Source organism: Pogona vitticeps, chromosome 5 (assembly GCF_051106095.1).
Source record: "Pogona vitticeps strain Pit_001003342236 chromosome 5, PviZW2.1, whole genome shotgun sequence".
NCBI classification, from domain to species: Eukaryota; Metazoa; Chordata; class Lepidosauria; order Squamata; family Agamidae; genus Pogona; species Pogona vitticeps.
The window spans coordinates 169,402,137-169,423,411 of NC_135787.1; the positions used below are offsets into that span (position 1 = coordinate 169,402,137).

The window sequence follows — 21,275 nt, forward strand, 5'->3', positions numbered from 1 at the left end:
GAATTACATGGCTCCACCTAATTTGTATGAGGTACAGAGCCCACTCTGGTTTTTAATTGCAAGCTGCCAATATTCCTCTGCTGCAATAACGGGGTTTTTTTTTAATCGACTAAAACCTTGTGTTGACATCACTGTGATAGTGATGGGAGGGAGATAGCTGCATTTTCTTGATGACAGATTTACTTCTAGTTTACTTTCTATCTTTGCTACTTGGTTTAACAGAGATATCATCATTGGCCACAGCATCCAAACGGTATACATGGTTATGTAAATCCAAGGATAAAGGTTTTGGGGCAGGAATTTATTAGAAGTGTCATCAACGTCACCAGGCAAACCACTTTGGAAACAGTGACTTTTGCAAGCAGTATCTGATACAGCTTGGAGATCTGCCATTTGTCCTTCCAAGAAAAAGAAAAAGCCCACATTTCACCGACATGTCCAATCTCTTCTGAGTACCTAAAGAAGCATTTCAGATTTTTAATTGTACTTGCTTTTTCTTTCACTATGAAAGTACTAAAAGAGATGCAGTGTAGCATCCTGCATGTTTATCATGCGTTGTAACTTTCTTTATTGCCTGTATTCTCAACTGGTCATGATGACTACTACTATCATGGAGATAGGTAAAGGTAAAGGTTCCCCTTGACATTTAGTCCATTCGTGTCCAACTCTAGGGGGCGGTGCTGATCCCCGTTTCCAAGCCATAGAGCCAGTGTTTGTCCGTAGACAGTTTCCGTGGTCACATGGCCAGTGCGACTAGACACGGAATGCCGTTACCTTCCCACCGTGGTGGTACCTATTTCTCTACTCATATTTTTATATGCTTTCAAACTGCTAGGTTGGCGAGGAGCTGGGACAAGCGACGGAAGCTCACTCCGTTGCGCAAATTCGATCTTACGACTGCTGGTCTTCTGGGCTTGCAGCACAGAGGCTTCTGCGGTTTAACCCACAGCGCCACCATGTCCCCTTTGGAGATATATAGAGGAGATACTATTTGGACTCCATTTGTGTTTTAAGAAGTGGATTTTGCTTCAAAGTTCACACTGAAATACATTTGTTAGGCTTTAAGTATCATAATAATTTACCCAGATACTGTACTCTAAAACAGTGTTTCAAAAAGCATTATTATTATTCAAACATATCTCCATTGCCCTGTCTTATTGGTAATACATATTGTATATGGAGTGCCTTTTGTGGAGGAATCTATTTTAGCTCAATAACAAGAAAACAGCTCAGTTTAACCCTGTCTTTTTTTTAAAAAATGAATCTGTTGTGACAGCTATGAAAACATACAATAGAGAACCTTAGGATGATGTGCGAAGAGTCATGTTTTTGCATCCATCAGATAGGAGCAGCAAACTAAGACTGGGGCAGCATTTTTCTTTCTTGTCAAAGAACCAGCAAGTTGCTTGCCAACCATTCCCACAGGCATTTTATATCTGAGTTTACCCTTAATTCATCTTGCTAGGCTCTGTGCATTAAATACATCCAGTTCTTGGTTTTTATTCAGATCACTGCTCTTCAAAGCCAAATCCCTCTCTTCAGTGGATCGCCCTGTTCTATTAATGCCAATCATAACAGTACACAGACTCCTATGATTATGAAGTAAAATTTTGTGGAAGACCTAGATATTTGCAAGACGATCCTAGATTACATTGTGTGTCATCAAACCTAAGAACTGGAGTTGAAAGGAGGAAAAATGTGAGTTTGCAAGAATATAATATTCTTGGTTGTTCCTGAGTTTTGTTTTCAGAATGTCAGATGTCAGGTCCTTTTAATGGCATTTACTATTTCTACAGAGTTCTCGTATATGTGTATGGGGATGACGGAAAAAGTATACGCTTACCAGAGCAACTAAAGAAGGCAAAAGCTGGAATATTTTACTTAAAACACTTCTGTTTGCTAGTCACTCTTCAAAATGTACATATATACTGTATATTTTACTGATTAAGTGTATCCTCAAAAGGATCCAGAAAAATATTGAGATACTGTTTACTTATTATTTGTTGAAATCGTTATTAGGGTACTATAAGTCAGTTCTGACTTGATGGCACATAACAACAAATATGCGCACATATGCACACAAACACACAAACACACACACACAAGTGTGTGTATATGTATATGTATATATGTATACATAGAAATAGAACTATATATCACTATATGGATGTGGGTGCCTCTATATATGGATGTATCCTTCTGATTTGCATCAATTTCTCCTACCTTCATTGGTATGTTTAATATAAAGGAGATGCCTTACAGCATATATATGGGAATTTAGTCTTAGATGGCAGAGCTGTTTTTGTCAAAAATGTGCAAAGGCAGGTTTTCACGTGACAGACATTTATCGTAGAGAAATATAGAATAAATGTCACTTACGTGGACTTTGAAGATGGAGGTGGATTCTGTAATTTCAAAGGATTAGCACTGGATTTATTTCCTCATCATGCAGAATTTAGCTGAGCTGCCTCTGGTTTTCGTGATAAGCAAACATCACAAAGGAACTTTGGAACTCACTGACTTATGGTGATATGGTTTTCCTGTTGTCAGAAGAGGAGCTTGGCAGTTGTTCCTATTGTTAGAAAGAATAGCATTGTCAGATTCAAAATTATAAATCAAAGTTTTAATATTCAGAGTGTTTCTTTTTCTAGCACGGGGCCATGATGTACAATTTAAAGACTGACAGCCCTCTCTAATTTAAAGGATGCGAATACCTGTGTAAATCATTTAGCTTTTGATTTGTACTGAAACATCTTAGTCTGGACAATAAACTATCAAGATCTTGTAGAAATGCAACAGGCCTAAAGGTACAAACTCAGCACTAGTCTTGCACACATTGGTCCACCAAGGGACTCCTCAGTGTCTAGCTTTTGCATTCAAGGTGGAACTGAACTATAGAAGTTAACTGAGCCATTATCAAACATCTTACTTGACTGTGCTGTGGTCCGAAGTATTTATGATACAAAATGCTTTGTTGGACTATATGATAGAATTGACCTGGGGAACGAAGTTGGTAGTGCAAGTATATTGTTGGTTCAAGGATGGGGCAATTACTGGCTGGCTGAGGTCTGCTAAAAACAGGTGAAGAACTGTGGTCCTCCACATGTTGCTCTACTCCCGTCAGCACCAAAAAGCTTAGACATAGATATTGTGGGAGTTATAGATCAATAATTCCTGGAGTTCAACAACACATTCCCCTAGATTAAAAGAATATGAGTTGAAAAACAGGGACTTCAGAAGGTGATATGTGGTAAAGACAACATATTATGTTGGGCCATGAAACAGGAGCAGCTACAACTTGTTATATCAAGAGGAAAGTGAATAGACAGGAATGCTTTGTATGGTGGAAGATTTGGCTTCAATGTATAGATCTGGTGGGGCTGTTAGAGCTACACTCTGAGAGAAACATTTTTAAGTGCTTTGTTCTTACAGAAGGAAACATTCTTCTTCTCCCACCACTACATTACTGGATTGGAAAAAACCACATCTAATGACATTTTCTGTATCTGGTAAAAGTACAAGGTTATTTCCAGGATCTTGGCCTGAAAAGGAAGGAGAGAGAATTGCCAGAATCTATGCTTGCTAAAGAATTCTAGGGCTAGTACTGTATTCTGTTGTACAGTTCCACCTGTGCAGTAGGAATGACGTTATTGTCACCAGCAAATAGTTGCTAAATAAAGAGTTCTATTTTCCGTTTGGGATGAATGTAACCCAAAGACAGTAAGAAGCAGTCGCGTGATCCTGAAGTTGAAAAAAGGAAGCCTTTAATTAATGGCAATCTGCTTCTGATGTTGACATCAGAGATGTGCAACAGGATATTGGCCTAAGAATCATCAGCCAGAAGGTAACATTTCCAAACTCAGAGAGTGGCCCGCCATGTGTTTTTGGATTACAACTCTTATCATGCCTATACATTGGTCTTACTAGATGGATTTGATGGGATCTGAATCCCAAGAACATATTATTGAATAAAGTTTCTCCACCCTTGCTCTGAAGAAAACAGTGAGGGTCACATCATTCATTTAAGTCAATGTATATTTCCTTCTTCAAATGTCAAACTATCTAATAGCTATTCTAATTTTTAGGTTTCTTTTCAAAAGCCTATTAATTCATTCTGGTGTGTTGTCTCTTACTGCATTTCACAGGCAAGAATACTTGAATAGAACAAGTGTCCTCCATGCAATACAACTGAAGGTGGCAGAACATTTCAGAAATCCAATAAACAAATAAAATAAATAAATTTCTTCCAGCTAACCATCAAGAGTTCAAATAGACTCTTTAGACTCTTTTGCACTGTATTATTTGTTCTTATTTTGGAAAAGTGATCACCATGAATTTCCTTCGAAGGCGCCTTTCAGACAGTAGTTTTGTGGCCAACTTGCCAAATGGTTACATGATGGACCTTCAGCGTCCAGATAATTCCACCAGCAACCCAGTTTCCCCAGCAACAGAGAGGAGGCAGCAGCATATACAGCAACCTGCTCCCCTTTCTTCTGGTACCAGCATCTTCAGTTCCATCTCCAGTGCCATGAAGCAGACAACACAAGCAGCTGCAGGATTGATGGAACACTCAGCAAGTCTTACTCCTGTAGCCCAGCAGAAACCCCAGATCCTCTTGGTTATTGATGATCCACACACAGATTGGTAAGCATCTACACTTCGCTGGCTTGGTAGAAGTACCTTCAATGTTTTGTTTTGTTTTGTTTTTTAACAAGAATACTAATGCTTCAGGATCACATAATTTATTTACTCAAAATATTTTTTTTATTTATTGAAAATATTTGCATTCTACCTCTCCAAAAGCTCAGTGAAGTTCATAGTATTGAAGAGTATTTAAAACAACATCAAAAAGGTAAAGTGTAGAAATAAAAATAAATCTTTTTGCCAAAATTAGAGATAACAGCAGGAAATTAGGGAAGAATATACCACCTCACCTATAAAACGGGTATGTATGAGATGTAAAATCAAGTTGTTGTCATAAACCTGACAGCTTGTAGTGGGAACTGAAGTGCAGTTTCTTAATAGACCCAGACCTGAAAGTTCTTCTTTCCCTTATTTTTAAAACAAAAGTAATCACTCCCAAGAAAGGGGTTTTGCATTTGAAAAATTGCCTTTCATTTGCAATTGCAAACTGGCCCCTTTCAAAAACTACATGTGTATTTGGTTTGCTTATTTGTTAATTTTTCTGATCGTTTTTCAAAGCTCTGTTTCGGTTTGTACATATTTCAATGGATTCGTTTTTCAAAACCGGTCATAATCTTCCGTGCTACATTCTAGGAACATATAACACACCTACCTTAATTATTTATAGAAATGTATTTAGCACACATTTTACTCATGCCAGAGACTTGTGTGCATCCAAGAAGACTAATTTTTATCCTTAATTCTACAAAAAGAATAATACTACTCTCTTTTTGCTATTAATTTAGTTCCTCCATCTTTTTGTCTCATATTATTGCATCAGGCAGACACTAGGTGTCAGCACTGTCAAAGAACTCAGTCTAAACAAATCCTCACTATTCCGGCACTTTGGAAAGAGGATGATATTGGAGGCATTTGGGTTTGCTGATGTGTTGAAGTAATGTGAGGACCGGGTGAATTCAGTGAATCAAGTTAACACCTAAATTAACACGTACTCTCCATGCCTGATGTTTCCATCATAGAACTACGTCCACAGTGCTCCATAAACATAAGACTCACTGACTCTCTTGCATTTTTACTTTCAATCCTGGAAGAAACTGTGAGAGCCTCTGCTCCATCCCCAACTTCATTTTGCTTTGCAGTAGAAACAACAGTCACTAAATTTCTTAGGGTTTTTCCTTCTGTATGCTTTGGATAAAATGTCATTAGTGTATTTTCCTTTTTGAAAAGCTCCTCCACAGCCTCTTGTTAAGAAAAATGTGAGAAACGCATCTAGTACTTGCTTCCAATTCTAATGTAAAGAAGCAGCCACCCTAGCTTTCAGCAATGCACAGAGTTTGTGCAATTGTGTAAATTCTGGAATTTCTCAAAAATAGGCCATTTGGCATTTATTGCACAAAACATCATTTGAACCAATGTGAGGGCTTTGCTAAGGGTGTCAGAAAATTCCTTACAGTTCAGGAAAAATCAGGACAAGGCTGCACAGTTGTGGAAACAATACAAATGCAGGAGTAGGTAATACCTTAATTATATTCTTAATGGTCGATTAAACGTATCACCGACTCCTGGTAAAGGTGAAGGTAAAGGTTCCCCTTGACTATTTTTGTCCAGTCATGTTCGACTCTAGGGGGCGGTGCTCATCCCCGTTTCCAAGCCATAGAGCCAGCGTTTTTGTCCAAAGACAATCTTCCGTGGTCACATGTCCAGTGCGACTTAGACACGGAACGCTGTTACTTTCCCACTGAGGTGGTCCCTATTAATCTACTTGCATTTGCTCCTGCATTTGTTAAACATTCCTTGCTATTGTCACTGGTCAGGAGATTGTTCTAATTCCTTTTTCTTGTGATGAGACAAGTAAAAATTTAGATCCTTATTTCACAGAGCATATGTTGCTTTTAATCTTTTCTTTATGATCAGTATCCCTATCTAATAGTTATCTCCATTCACACATTGAAATAGTTTGATGAATCCAGACCAAGGATTGTTTAATCCACAGTTGATAGCATCAGGAAGTGATATATTCAACACCACACCCCTGCCTCTGTCAGTGTTTACAGCTGTACTTCCTAGGAAATTCCCCTAGTGCTATCTACTCTGGAACACATATGTAGCAGTCTTTTTGTTTTGTTTTTAAGGTGGATGGGTCTGCATCAGATAATGGAGGCTGTCCAAGATAGTGACAACCATGATACTGAAGTTAAGAATGCAAGGCCAAGTCTAGCAACAGAAATTGTTTACGCAAACTTACGTGTGATAAAATCCTCAGTACCATGTGGCTGTCGCTCATGTGATTACAGTGATGTAGTGGTAGATTTTGAACTGCATGCACTCATCATTTTAGTCCCTATAGCTGTACTCTCAAGAAGTCCAAAAGTGCAAACACTTATCATAATCCATATTAACAAACAGTTGTAGTGGTTTTTATCTCTAAGAATAGGTCTTTTCTAAAGTGAATTGGTCATAATTGCCAGTCCACTCCAAAACATTTAGCATTATCATTGAGATAGCTCATAACAACGCAAGGATGTTTTCTATCCAGCTGTTGGGAAGATTGCAGTAAATCTCATGGAGAAGGTCATGAAATAATGAGGGAATGGCAAATTCAAACGTCACAGTATTTCAGCTTCCTGACTCCAGTACAACACACTGTAGTTCTCAGTCCTGCAAGAGACATGGCCAGATATGTTTCAGTGCACATGGAAGTCATGTGATCCTATCTTCTTTGGTTTAAACTAAGAATAAGTGGTTGGTCTGGATTGTACTCTTGTACTGTGCCTCCTCCCAGCCATTTTCTTATGCCTCTTTCTATGTCTTTATGAGAGCACTTAAACAGATGCTCAATATGTATGCCTCAACATCCATATTCCTTTCCTCTTTCTCACTGCGTTTTCACTTAAACAAATGATACGTCCAACTGTTTCATCCTACAACATGACTAATACTGTATGCTTAAGGAGCCTCATGGCACAGTGGTTAAACTGCTGCACTGCAACCAAAACTGTGCTCACAACCCAGGGTTCAATCCCAGGTAGCCGGCTCAAGGTTGACTCAGCTTTCTGTCCTTTCGAAATTGGTAAAATGAGTACCCAGCTCATAGTGGGGGAGGGACAATGTTTAATTCATAACATAATTCACTTGTAAATTGCTTTAAATGCTGTGGGGTGGTATATAAGCAGCATACTTTGCTTTTTTTGGTTTCGCTTAGAGACGTTTCATTAAGGCTCCCTGCCTCCCACTCAACAATAGAGTAAGCCATTTCTGAAAGATAAGTGCATTTCAATTGTAGTTTATGATAATACATAGTGCTGAAGAGCTGCAAAACAAGTCAAAGCCAGTAAAAAGTCAGAACTCCCACTCCTATACATATGTCCTTGCAAACAATCACATAGAAAGACATAACCTGCCTAACCAATATTGCAGAAAATGTGTGTCTTTCCTCTAGGAAATGCATTCTGGAGACCTTTTAAGATCTTAGGGACACCTGTGTAAATGGTATTCCAAGAACACGGAAGAAAGGGGGTGGGGAGAGGATTACGGAAGTGTATTCAGAGCATGAGGACATGAGGAAACAGAGTGGCAGAACTCCATGTTACTGTAAGCTAGCCAAATCCAAGCACATGACCTCATCCAGGAGGGAAAAGTTCCACCTCTGGCAACTTCCTCACCCATATCACTTTTGAGTGAAAAGATTGGGCTCTTGCTAATAGAATATAGTATTGTTAACCACTTGTAGTAGCAAGAAAAGTATTTTATCTCTGCTTTGTTTTTTTATTAAATAAGAATACATTTTTGAAACAGCCAATTGAATTCCAAATACTTCAGGAAAAAGCAGATCCTAATATTCTTTAGAATAACTTCATGACAGTTAAAGTGGTATCAAATTATTCTAATTGTGTAGTAGACTATACTTCCCATTGTCTTATCTAACAATTTAAACTAAGCCACTACTAATGACTGACTCATTTAAGATTTTTCCACATAAGTCTCACATGATCATCTTCTACAGTCTACAGCTTCTGACCCCATGGGATTAAAACTGGCTTAAAATCGGCTGAATGTTGCCCTTAGTGTACATTTTTTCCTCTATGAGACACAACAGCACTTTTCATATATTCCAGCAATTTGTTCTGTGTGTATTATACATTGCTCTAATGACCTGAAGCAGGCGTGTAGCAAATGTATGGACTGTTACATGTTGTTGGAGTTAAGCTCCCATTAGCCTAACCAGCATAGCCAGTGAACAAGGATAATGGGAGTTGCAGCTGAATAATATCTAGAGGACCACACATTCCCCATCCTGAGTCAGAAAAGATCCTACATACATGTGTCCTCTCTGGATGACATCTTTCCTTTCCAAGGTTTCCAATCCCATGCATGGGTCCCTCAACATAATGGGTAGAGAAACTTTTTAAGAGCTTCAAATTAACCAGAGATTGGAGAAGTTAGCTCATTGTGATAGATATAGTTCTTTGGGGTGCCCTGTATACTGCTTAATAGGCAGCACGGTTATACCTCCCATAAAAACCTAGGCCTCCCAGGAACCAACAGAGTAATTTCCTTTTTGTACAGGAAGTAGGCCTGAAACAGCCTGGAAAATAGGCCTCTGTTCCAACTGAATGAAATGTAAGTGTTTGTGGGCAGGTACTATTGTCTGCGTACCTGCTCCAATACTTTGGCCATCTGATGAGAAGAGAAGACTCCCTGGAAAAGACCCTGATGTTGGGAAAGTGTGAAGGCAAGAGGAGAAGGGGACGACAGAGGATGAGATGGTTGGACAGTGTCATGGAAGCTACCAACATGAATTTGACCCAACTCTGGGAGGCAGTGGAAGACAGGAGGGCCTGGCATGCTCTGGTCCATGGGGTCATGAAGAGTCAGAACACGACTAAACGACTGAACAACAACAACTCTTCTCTGAAGAATTATTGGAGAATTCTTGAATTTTTAAAAAAAGGAATAGTGCACCCCTGTAATATGTATTTGACATATACTAAGCACAAAGTCTCACCAGGAGAAAGGTGGCATAGAAATTAATTAATTAATTAATTAATTAATTAATTAATTAATTAATTAATTAATTAATTAGGTAGGTAGGTAGGTAGGTAGGTAGGTAGGTAGGTAGGTAGGTAGGTAGACAGATAGATAGATAGATAGATAGATAGATAGATAGATAGATAGATAGATAGATAGATAGATAGATAGATAGATAGATAGATAGATAGATAGATAGATAGATAGATAGATAGATAGGCCAATGGCCATTTTTTTGCAGTTCTTATCTAAAAATGCAATTTCCCCACGTTCTGATCTATAAGAACAGACTGTTGTATTTTCACACATGATGCAAAGTTGTGTGGATTTCATTGATTTGAGCATCTCTTTTTATGCTTTTTGTATCACGTATACTCTCAGAATTTATAGAAATTGAGAAATACAATTAAATATATGCTAATCCAGTATAGTTGTTAGTTCTTTGAAGAGCAGATACAAAATAAAGCCATTGTAAGCCATATGCATGAAATGCCCTCATTAGGATTTTCCCTGCTGATTGCAACATAAACAAATAAAAGCAAATTGACCACAAACTTGCACAAAATAAACTGTGAAGGATTTGCAGCACATGGCAGCTAAGTATGAATGAAAACTGCAGACATAGTCAAACAGCAAGGGAGAGGTCAGGTAAGGCTGTCAAAGTGACATGATAAATAGTACTTCTCACATAATTATGTAGTGTTTCACAGGTCTGTTGCTACCACTTGTATTTATACTTTTTTTATATAGTGGCTGCGTAGAGCAACTTAGGATCCTGTCCTCCTGGCAGAAAGGTGACCAAGAAATGTGAAGGATTAGCATTGATGCAAAAATAGATATAAGGGGTCTGGAAAATATTCCCTCCTAGGTTATAAATACAGTCATATGAGTCAAATTTGGTAGCCTTAATTGCTTTAGCAGAGTCTCCTTAAATGTACTATGTTTAACCCCATAGAGTCTTTCCTGGAATAGCAAAGTGACATACATTTGGCAGATTAAAATAGGTACTCAGTTTATGCTAAGCAAGCAAGTGGTTTAGATATGAATTACTAAATAAACCCAGTAGTTGATGCTCTGCTCTGAAATATTATATTCAAAATATCACATCTCTTACAATCCTGAAAGATGGCTTTTATTTTGATGTTACAAATAATGAGCAAAATCTTCTGCATTACACAATTACACAAGCATAACTCCACATTGCGCCCACAGTAGCTACAAAACTGCCAAAGCAGAAGTGCTGTCAACAGAGCACCTCCACCTGTACATTGTTCAATGGTGTGTGAGATGAGAGGCGAGGGGGTTGAAGCCCTCGCCGGAGTGTCGTCCTCCTCTAAGAGAGAACAAGAGGTGCAGACAGACCCACCAGCCCCTTGCATCATGACAGCCCAGCAGGGAATAGACACCCAGGACCTGGAACGGGGGATGGAAAAGATATCTATATCCACCCAAACCAGCACTGAAAAGGCGGGAACGGAGGAAAGGGGCTGACCATTCGTAGAGGTGGGAAGTAGTGATATAAAAGGGAGGAGAGACGATATACCGGGGGGTTGGGAATTAATATGGGTGGAGGATCCCTGGACAGGGAAGTGTGAAAAAGTCTGAGTGCCTCGGGAAGAGGTGGATTACAGGCGGAGGAGAGGTCTACCTCCTCGTCCCTCATACTGGGGGGAATCAGAGGCCAAGGAATGGCGTAGAAGATTGAGAGAGGAGAAGGAAGCTGTGGAGAGGGAAAAACGGGAGAGAAGGGCATGGCATCTGGAGGAGGCTCGCCGGAGGAGGTATTCACCGGACCATGGGTACCCTTCACAGAGGGAGACAACGCCTTCGGGCTGGAAGGGAGAGATGAGAAGACCCTTCCTTTGACAGACACTGGTTTGGACTCACCTGATTTAGGGGACACTAACCCTTTTACTAAGGGTCCATGGAACGAGTCTATGTTCAATCCGTTCTTACAAGATGTTTGGATGCTCTCACTAGACCCGTTGGCGGTGAGAGATAAAGCCATTGGAGATTACAAAATGGGAGAAGCTTTGTTTGATGTTCCAATAAACCCTGGTTTTGATTTTCGAAAGACTGACCATGTTGCGTTTGTTTCTGACAAGAAAGAGGCCCCTTTTGAACCCTCACATGGTGGCCCTGGGAATTGCATGCAAGTGTGGAATCAAATAGTGTAATTCCCTGTCACCAGACAGAAAGTCTGGCACATTTATGCAAATTGAAATCTGTTTAAATGCTGTCAACAGGATTTGGCTCAATGTGTTATTTATCATATTATAATCTTACTTTATGAATAGATTAAAAAGAAAAAGAAAATTTGACACACTACACAGTGGTCATTTTGCAATTTCAAAGAAAAAGTGAGTATTGTATTGAACAAGTATATTTTAAGGGTGAGATGTGGAGTTGGTTTTCATTATCTATACATTAATTTACTTCAGCATTTTATACTCAACTGGTGTGATCCAGATTTCATGTAAATCAGAGTTATATGCTTAAATAGATACCAGATAAGATTCAAGTTGTTATGGATTGGTTTCTAGAGATAACTTAGAAAAATGGTAATTCATTTTGATTTGTGATTTGTCAAGGCTGATGAATCACAATTTATGAATTTTTTGATGACTTAATGGTTCATTCATAAAAAAAGTTGTTCATTTTTTTCTTTTATAGCTGTAAAAAAAAAAAATCCACCCGCCAGCATCTAGAGACACCAAAATTACAGAGAGGCTTCTCCTGATGGTCCTCTACAATTCCTCCATGTTTGGTGAAAAAATGGATTTCCGACATCCAGATTATGCATCTATAAATTGGGTCTCCCTTCAGGAAATGCCCTTTAGCACTTGGATTGGGGAAATCCAATCTTCACCAAACTAGGTGATATTGTAGAGGAGAGTCATGGACAGCTTTTCTGTGATTTTGGTGTTTCTAGATTTATGGGGAGAACTTTCCTAGGGGGACCCTTTTTGTGCATGTGTAACTCATCATTTTGAACTGCATCAACATTTTAATAGAGTGATAATATTAAAAAGTAATAAAAATTTGAGTTGATTCTTTGTGATATAATTATTAATATGCCAAAGGTAGGGATAATCTGTTTCTAGTGCATGCTGTTTTATGTGCTCTTATTCAGAAGTGTTTTATTTATTTATTTATTTATTTAATTTATATCCCGCCTATCTAGTCGTGGTGGACTACTTCTGCCATAATCTCCAAATTAAAGAAACAGTTGAAATAAAACATTGTATTTCAACAGTTATTTAAATATATTTCTCATAAAAGACATTCATGCAAATATTTATTCTTAACAGAACATCTTTCTGAAGGTATTTTCTCCTAAAACCTTCACTCAGATGTTGTGATTTTTTTGAGCTGAGAACTGTATTGTAAAATTTAGAGAAGTCGGAAAACCACAAAATAACTGTGCTGTGATCTGTATATTTGTCTAAGGGATGCATATCAGGCTTGTTTACTTCAAAATACAGACCAAAGAAAATAGCTGAGCATCAATTAAATACTAAGGGGTGGTTATTTTTCTGGATTACTTAATCTGTGGGTAGGAGCAAGAGTCATGTGGTTATTGAGGCTCTAAGTGTTAACTATTTTCTTGGAAGCATATTCCAAAAGTTAGTGGTATATTCTTCAATGTAATATATTTAGCATAGGAATATTAGCCCTTCTCCACAAGCTAATTTGTTGCAACATGCTGCATGCACAGACATAATTGTAACCAGAGCCAGTTTTCTGGAACATATTTTAGTTGTATAAACTTCATTGATTTCCAGCCCATTTCTGGGCCAGAGTCCAGGATACATGCAGGACCATCCCACAGAGCCTTTACGTAGGACAGATAAATGAATAAACATTGTGAACTATGGCACACTGGCTGCAAATGGTTTCTAGGACTCTAAGGGACGGAGATCTCTTCACATGGGAGCATGCTGTTTACTCTCTTCCTTTGCTATTAAACCAGTTTTGATTTGGCTCATCTTTTGAAAACTTGGAGGAGAATGGGTTACAGTTCTCATGATAATGAAATCAGTGTTAAGAGGGTATTGCTGGAGAGAAGCATAACATAATGTTGCACCCAATAAGAGTCTTGTGACCAGCCTGTGGAGCTTTCTTCTAGTTCCTACTAGAGGAGCACTTATAATAGTAATTTTCATGAACAATGCCTATTCTTCCTGCCATTTCCTTGAACATGAATTGGTGGTGAATATTTGATGGAATGTGCCTCCCACAAAATAGCTACTCGTTCCATACAGTTTTGCAGCCCTTGATGTTAAGAATTCTTAACACCCTTCGGAGGCCAAAAAAAGCCAACATGAGGAATCAAGCTTTCTCTGTCATGGATCCTTCTCTCTGGAACAAGTTTCCTACAGAGCTTCACGAGGCACCACTCCCACCGTTTTTAGGAAGCTAATTAAGCCTGAATTATATAAAGCTGCCTTCTATAGTGTAAATATTACCTTGAGAAGAGATGGGGACGAATTGGAAAAGTAGTGATTTATTGTGATTCATCATTCAAGAAGTTTGACAAATGGACAAATCCACAAAACACCAAATTTTAGTAACAAATTGATGAATATTCATGGATTTGTCATTAAAACATAATGTCCTTCTGAACAGCTGATTAGCCGGACATTGACAAGCAGGTTGGCTGTGGAAATGGAAACCCTATTTCCGTTCCTGCAGCTGGCCTGCACAAAAGGATGAGTAAATAAGGGTAAATATTCACCCCTTTTCTATTTGTTGGGTCTCCTGACGTGACGGATATGAAGGTATGCATGAATATCCCATGAATCATCGATATTTCACAAACATTACAATTTGGTTTTTTATTCGTTTCCATGTCTAGTCCTGAGATAGTCAGATGGGTTTAAAGTTGTGTGTTCTTATTTAAGAGGTAGTTCTTAGCTAGCAACAGGGTTGTATTTTATTGTACTTTTCTATTGTTATATATATCATGTTTTAGTGTGTGATTTTATTTTAAATTTTGAACTGCCCAGATAGTGGCAACACTAATAGCATGGTAGGTAGGTAGGTAGGTAGGTAGGTAGGTAGGTAGGTAGGTAGGTAGGTAGGTAGGTAGGTAGGTAGGTAGGTAGGTAGGTAGGTAGGTAGGTAGGTAGGTAGGTAAATGAATGAATGAATGAATGAATGAATGAATGAATAAATAAATAAATAAATAAATAAATAAATAAATAAATAAATAAATAAATAAATAAATGTTGCCTTGTATGTGCTCACAAATTTCCTAAAACTGTGTGCTTGCAGATGTAAGGAGTGCAGCCCCAGGATTTGAGCTGCAACAGTGCACAACACTACGTACCCTTAGCAAATCAAGTGGCTTTACTGTCTTTGTATATCCACCTGCTAAAATGGTTTGTAGATAACCATAATGAGAAAACAGGTACGGTCGTAGTGAATATATAGCAAAGGTTTCCTGAGACCAGTGAATGAACTTTGGCTGATCTGATTTATGGTACTCGTATGGTTTTTAAGGACGGATGGTTTCCACCGAAAACAAATCTGAAATAGGTATTTACATTATGTGTGACACAGTGGTAATTTCCTTATGTCTACTTGTCTTTCACAGTGTACAATTTTAGTGACAAAGAACAAGACAATTATATAGTCATACTATATAAAATAAGATTGTTGAGATATGTGCAAATGAAAAATCCCAGAGTATATCCTGGAGGCTAGCCAAAATCTTTGAGCCTGGGAGAACCCTGCTTATGAAGGAGTTGCTGGGGTAGATCCAGGAGGGCAGGCCATGGAAAAATACAAGGGAAAAAGATCAATTGTAATACTGGTGTATTTACTGATAGAATTTCTCTTTAGGGATTGTTATTAATTATCTTTGGCTGTCTCCCATGAAACAGGCTGTTTCCTCTCCATACAAAGAATACAATCAGTCAAGGATGAATAATATCCATCCAGAGCACAGCATTTTTATCCTGGCAGAGAAAAGAGCTCCCTTGTCATAGGGACTCCATTCTGTGCAGTACTTTTCAAAGTTTTTCCTTGCTTGGGTCCTTTCAAAAAATGAGATAATATAAGAGACTGAGCCTGTTGCTGTGCTACTGTGGCCTTCTTTCCAATGACCACTTAATCAAGGTATAACTAGAAATAGATAATGAGTCTGTGATTGTAAAAGGCAACATGAAATAGAGGTATTTCCCCAAAACGTGATGCATTGCTAGCCAGAAGATGGTAGTTCTTCAGACAAATCAGATTCATAGACTATTTGTTTTCTTGCCAATGAAAGAAAGAATCCCCTTAATTTTTTATTTTATTTTATTTTATTTGCCTTTTGCCCTTTGCTGTCAGCTTCTTTTGCAATCACCAACTTCAGTTTAACAGTTTACTCCAAGAATGAATAGTCAGAAAGGAGAGCTGTAGATAGATGTGCTTTTAACTCTTTGATTTATTAAATAATTTCTATTTTATTGTATTTTATCAAGTTGGCTTTTAATAAGTTTTTAATTGTAATAGCTTTACTTTTTTTCTGCTGCTTTTATATTGATGTTTGCTGGGTAGCTTTATGTAGAGTTTATTATTTAGATTTTATAGTATTATTGGCTGGTCTTTAATGATTCTGTGGTGCCTATGAAGTCTTTTGATTGGCATCTCAAAGATGAAAATAATTATATGAAACAACCATGTAGTAGCTAGGTAACAGTGTGTTACTCATACAATATAGGAACATATAAGCAGTAAGTTGGTATGAAGTGAAGGAATTTGGAGTCCAAAAGGAACAGAAGAGGATACATTTGAGGTAGAATTGGAGAGACAGATGTTTGGCATAGGGTTTCAACTCCTTTCTTCTTTCTTACAACAGGACTCTTGGTGCAACTGCCTAAGAGACAGGAAATCAGTAGGTGACATGCCCAGTTGTTGCTATTCCATATTGAAAAGGGATGCGCCATCTGAATTTCTGCCTTCCACATTGATGTTGAAAGTTGTAGCTCTATTTTAGAAAGAATGTAAGTGTGGCTCGTAAGCAGAGCTTCTGAATCTGTCACATTCTGATGTCACCAGCTTCCTCATGTTGCAACCAGGAGGTTGACTGTGTATCATGCTCTTGGGAAGACACACTAAGAAGATGAAAGTTTATCTTAATCCTTTGTCAGACCTGCTTCCATAGTTCTGTGGCTTTCCTCAGTCATTAGAGAGGCAATGCATAGCAAATAAATAATGTACAAGGTAAACAATAACAAGCACTAACGGACCTTGGGAAGCTATCAGTTTCTTTATAACAACTTTTTCTGCAACAGTTTGGAGAACTACAAGCACAAATTCCCTCATGTAGAAGGTCCCTTAATAGATTTTGAGGGGAAAATTTCATTCAAAATGTCCATTTGAGGGGCAATTGCTAACTGGGGCTGGTCAAAAGGATCACATAACCCACCTGTTACAGCAGCTCCATTGGCTGTCAACCTGTTTCCAGGCAGAATTCAAAGTACAGGTTTTTAACTATAAAGCCCGAAATGGCTTGGGCCCAAGCTACGTATGTCAAGGACCATTTCTCCCTTTATGAGTTTGCTCACATGTTAAGATTATCAGGAGAGGCCTTTAGATCCTGCCAGCTTCACAGGTGTTTTTGATAGGGGCATGGAGAAAGCCTTCTCTGTTGCTGCTCCCAGACTTTGGAACTTCCTCCTACAGGAGGCCAGGCTGGCCCCATCTTTGCTGTCCTTTAGCAAGCAGACAGAGACCTTTTTCTTCAGTCAAGCTTTCCCTTAATGACTGACTAGAATACTTTGTTCACTTCAGGAAAAATGAAAAAAATATGAGGTCCCGGAAGCCTAAAAATGCCTCCCGCCATTCATGAACCCCGTGAATTCCTGAGCCCCAAAAAACATTCTAAAGTTTTTATGAAAAATAATATTTTGTACTTTGTGGCTTTTAATGTGTTTTGGTCCTTTCCAAATTTTATATTCACTGTTGTTAGCTTTACATACTTTCTTTTAATGATGTAAGCCCCCTTGATTCCTTACTGAAGGAGAAAGGTGGGGTATAAATAAATAAATAAATAAATAAATAAATAAATAAATAAATAAATAAATAAATAAATAAATAAATAAATAAATAAATAAATAAATAAATACATACATACATGCATACATACATACATACATACATACATACATACATACATACATAAATACATAAATAAATGCATGCATGCATGCATGCATACATACATACATACATACATACATACATACATACATACATACATACATACATACATACATACATACTAGATGTGGCACACTCATTCAGTGGGAGAAAATACATGGGACGTACTGAGCAGGGGTTTTAATTCTCTTACTACTTTATTATGCAGGTAACTAATGTGAGTCCTATATGAGATCTACATTACTTTCCCTGACCCTTTTCTCATCTCTTCAGTTATAGATAAAGACAAGAGCCTGTACAGTCTTGCAGATAAGAATATTGGGTGAGAATTACACATACTAGTTCTTGGAGAAGTCTGAGGAATATGGTTGATAAAAATGATTGTTTTAGTTCATAGAAAGGACAAGACAGTGGCTGTGTTGGGTAGGTAGGAGACACTGGCTGGAATCAAGTTCAAGGCATAATCTAAGGCTACCCTGTTGTAAATGTGCCAGGCATTTTGCCCCATCAACAAGGACTGCAGATGATAATAGAATCAGTCATGCAGTTCCCATTTGAGCAACTGCACAATGTGCCAGTGGAAGTGCTTTGTGGAGAGCACTTCCACCTTGGCCCGATTATAGCTACCATGGGCATAATATTGAGTTACGCCAGTGGGGTCTCTACTTAAGTACTTAATCCATATTGGAAGGTGGTTCTCAAGTGGAAAAGTTCTTATGTTGAATCTGTATTTCCCATAGGAATGCATTGAAAACCATTTAATCCGTATCTGCTCTTTTCTGTTCATAGAAACTACAGTGGAACCTCTACTTAAGAACTTAATCCGTTTTGGAATGGTGTTCTTAAGTTCTTAAGATTCATAATCATATGAATTAATGCCCCAGACAAAAACAAATCAATGAATTTTTAGTGATTTTTGATTTGTCAGTTTGTTTGGCTATATTGAACGCGAGCTGTATAGAGTTTTATAGCTATTAACCAACACTTTGAATTGAGTTTGGAAAAATACTGCCAGCCAGTGAAGCTGTTGTAATAAGGGAGTTACATGCTCCCTGTAACCAACACCAGTCAGCAGCCTATCGGCAGCAGTTAAAACATTCATTTAAAAGACTGCATATACAGTAAATACATATATATTAGAGAAACCAAAGTTTAAAATGTATTGCTTTATAAAAACAGCATAAATTAATCAAAATTGCATAGAGTGTATTCATTTGTAGTAAGGTTGGCCACCTTTCTTTCTTTCCTTCCTTCCTTCCTTCTTTCCTTCCTTTGTCACATTTAACAGCCCTGTGAGGTAGTTCATCCTGAAGGTCTGAGTTTTGCAAGATCACAAAGTGAGACCAGCCAAAGTGTAGATTAGAAAACTTGATCTCTCTACCCTTAATTTAGAACTTTAACTATGCCAGTTCTTTACATTAGATTAAGTAGATTAAAATCAGAAAGTACAGTATTTGAGTAAAATTTCACAGCAGAACAGACTTGTAGAAGTGGAAAACATACAATAAGTTATATCTTAAACGAGGTAGTGCTTTATGCTTGCTCTGTGCCCTTTGTCTGAAAAAGTTATCTGTGTACAGTATATGAATGAATTGAGAAACACATTCACAATTTTTTTTTCCATCTGAAGGCACTTCAGAAAAGTTTTAAACCAGTTTCAAAAAACATCTTATGATGGATTCCGCTCTAAAACGCAGGGAAATTGTAACAGATATTTTTGAAGTGGCTAAAGTGCAAAAACGACAGGGAAATGGTAGCCTAGAAGACAAAGGGCTAAATCTCATTGTTAATCAAATTAGGGTAGACGTGCTGAACCAGCACAACTACCTAAATGCTGGTTTAACAAGATGCAACAAGTTGATTGTATTTGGAACTAACAACTGGATCTAGCTCAAAAATAAATATCCGCTTTATAAGCATTAGTTGTTATCAGTTGTAATTCACTCCTCTCTCTCTCTCTTTCTCTCTCTCTCTCTCTCTCCTTCTCCTCCATAGGGCTAAATATTTTCAAGGAAAGAAGGTGAATGGGGAATTTGAGATCCGAGTGGAACAGGTCAGTGGGCAATGAAAATTTCTGTCAAAAATGGATTCAAGCATGCAGTCCCATCTTGACTTTGCAGGTGTTAGTTAGGAATTAAGAAAGCATTTTGAGTTTGACTTACATCAGATTTAATTTGGTTTTCTGTTACGGTACTTTGTTTGTCAGGGGCTTGGAGTGTTTTTCCAGGTGCCTGCTGAGTCATGCTGTAGATTTTCATATTCTGCTTGCTGTAGGTGAAAACATGGCCTTTCTGAAGGGAAAGAGTTTTCTCTTAAGGAAAAAACATATAGTGGAATAATTTAGAAAAAAAGATCTCCAAGTGATTAGTGCTTCTGCCAAAAAAATTCCAGCAACATCACTTTCCACCTGTTTTCTTGCCAGGTGTTTTCTTGTGCAGTGGTTTTAACATGAGGAAGCACAGAAATCTTGTCTGCATACCTCAAAACAGTTTTGAAATGTTTATATGAGTTAGCCTTATTCATTCTTATAAGAACTCATTTTCTCTCTAATGTGTTCTAATTTTCTGCTCGCTGTCCCTGCAGCCTGCTCTGTGGGGAATGCAGGGAAAGACAAATAATCTTTTTCCCAGTAAGTTATTGACTTTGGAACAGAAGGCTTTAAGCACTGGTTCTTCTTTTCCATCAGCTGCTATATAAGCTCTCTCATCTCACTCCATGACTGGCTTTTGATCTGTTGCTTTTGCTTCTTCACTGACACTCCAGATTTCACACTTGGCATGAAAATAGGACAGGCCTTCTTTCAGGCTATTTGCTTTGAAAATATGTTACTTCCTCCTGGCCCTGATTTTTTATCTCCTGAACTTCCAACCCCACAACCAATCATACCCCAGTCTGCCACTACTCCTTTGGATACCCCTTTTATTTTCAGCTGCATATGAATTGGGGATGAATTGGCTCGCCTCTCTGTCTCTAGGACTTTGCTTCCCTAAGTTACAACCTATTTCTATTAAGTCATAACTTTCATCTGAAAATGAGAACATAGTCAAAAAGCTTATTAGTGAAAAAGACTTATTTACATAGGTAATTCCTGCAAACGTTTGTATGTTTTTGAAAAGTTTTAAAGCTGGAAAGATTTCTGGGCAGGTATGAGTCTGGCATTCCTCACTTTAGAAATTAATTGCTCTTTTTAGATGCAGATGAGTATATAATTATGATTTAACTGCTAACCAATAAATGATAGTTTCTTCTTTGCGGTCTCTACAAGTCATAAATATGAGTCTTGTGCCTGCACTGAGCCATTACTGAAACATTTTAGAACTGAATAATATTGGTGGAGTCCCTACCCTCTGCCCATCATAAGCGGCTGCCCCGGGCAGCCCCTCAGTTCCCTTTCTTTCCTATGAGCAGCAACTTAAGAAATGTTCTCAGCGTCACACTTCCTCTCTTGCCGA

The 21,275-nt window shown here is 38.1% G+C and overlaps 1 protein-coding gene across 1 annotated transcript in view; it reads left to right on the top strand.

Annotated features, from left to right (window-relative positions):
* SYN3 (synapsin III) overlaps positions 1-21,275 on the top strand; it is a 240,444-nt gene that overhangs the window by 21,951 nt on the left and 197,218 nt on the right. Inside the window, exons 2-3 of the mRNA XM_073000041.2 lie at positions 4,146-4,644; positions 19,819-19,876. Coding sequence (XP_072856142.1) covers positions 4,331-4,644; positions 19,819-19,876 — 372 coding nt within the window. The 5' untranslated portion in view covers positions 4,146-4,330. The remainder of the gene's footprint in view (positions 1-4,145; positions 4,645-19,818; positions 19,877-21,275) is intronic.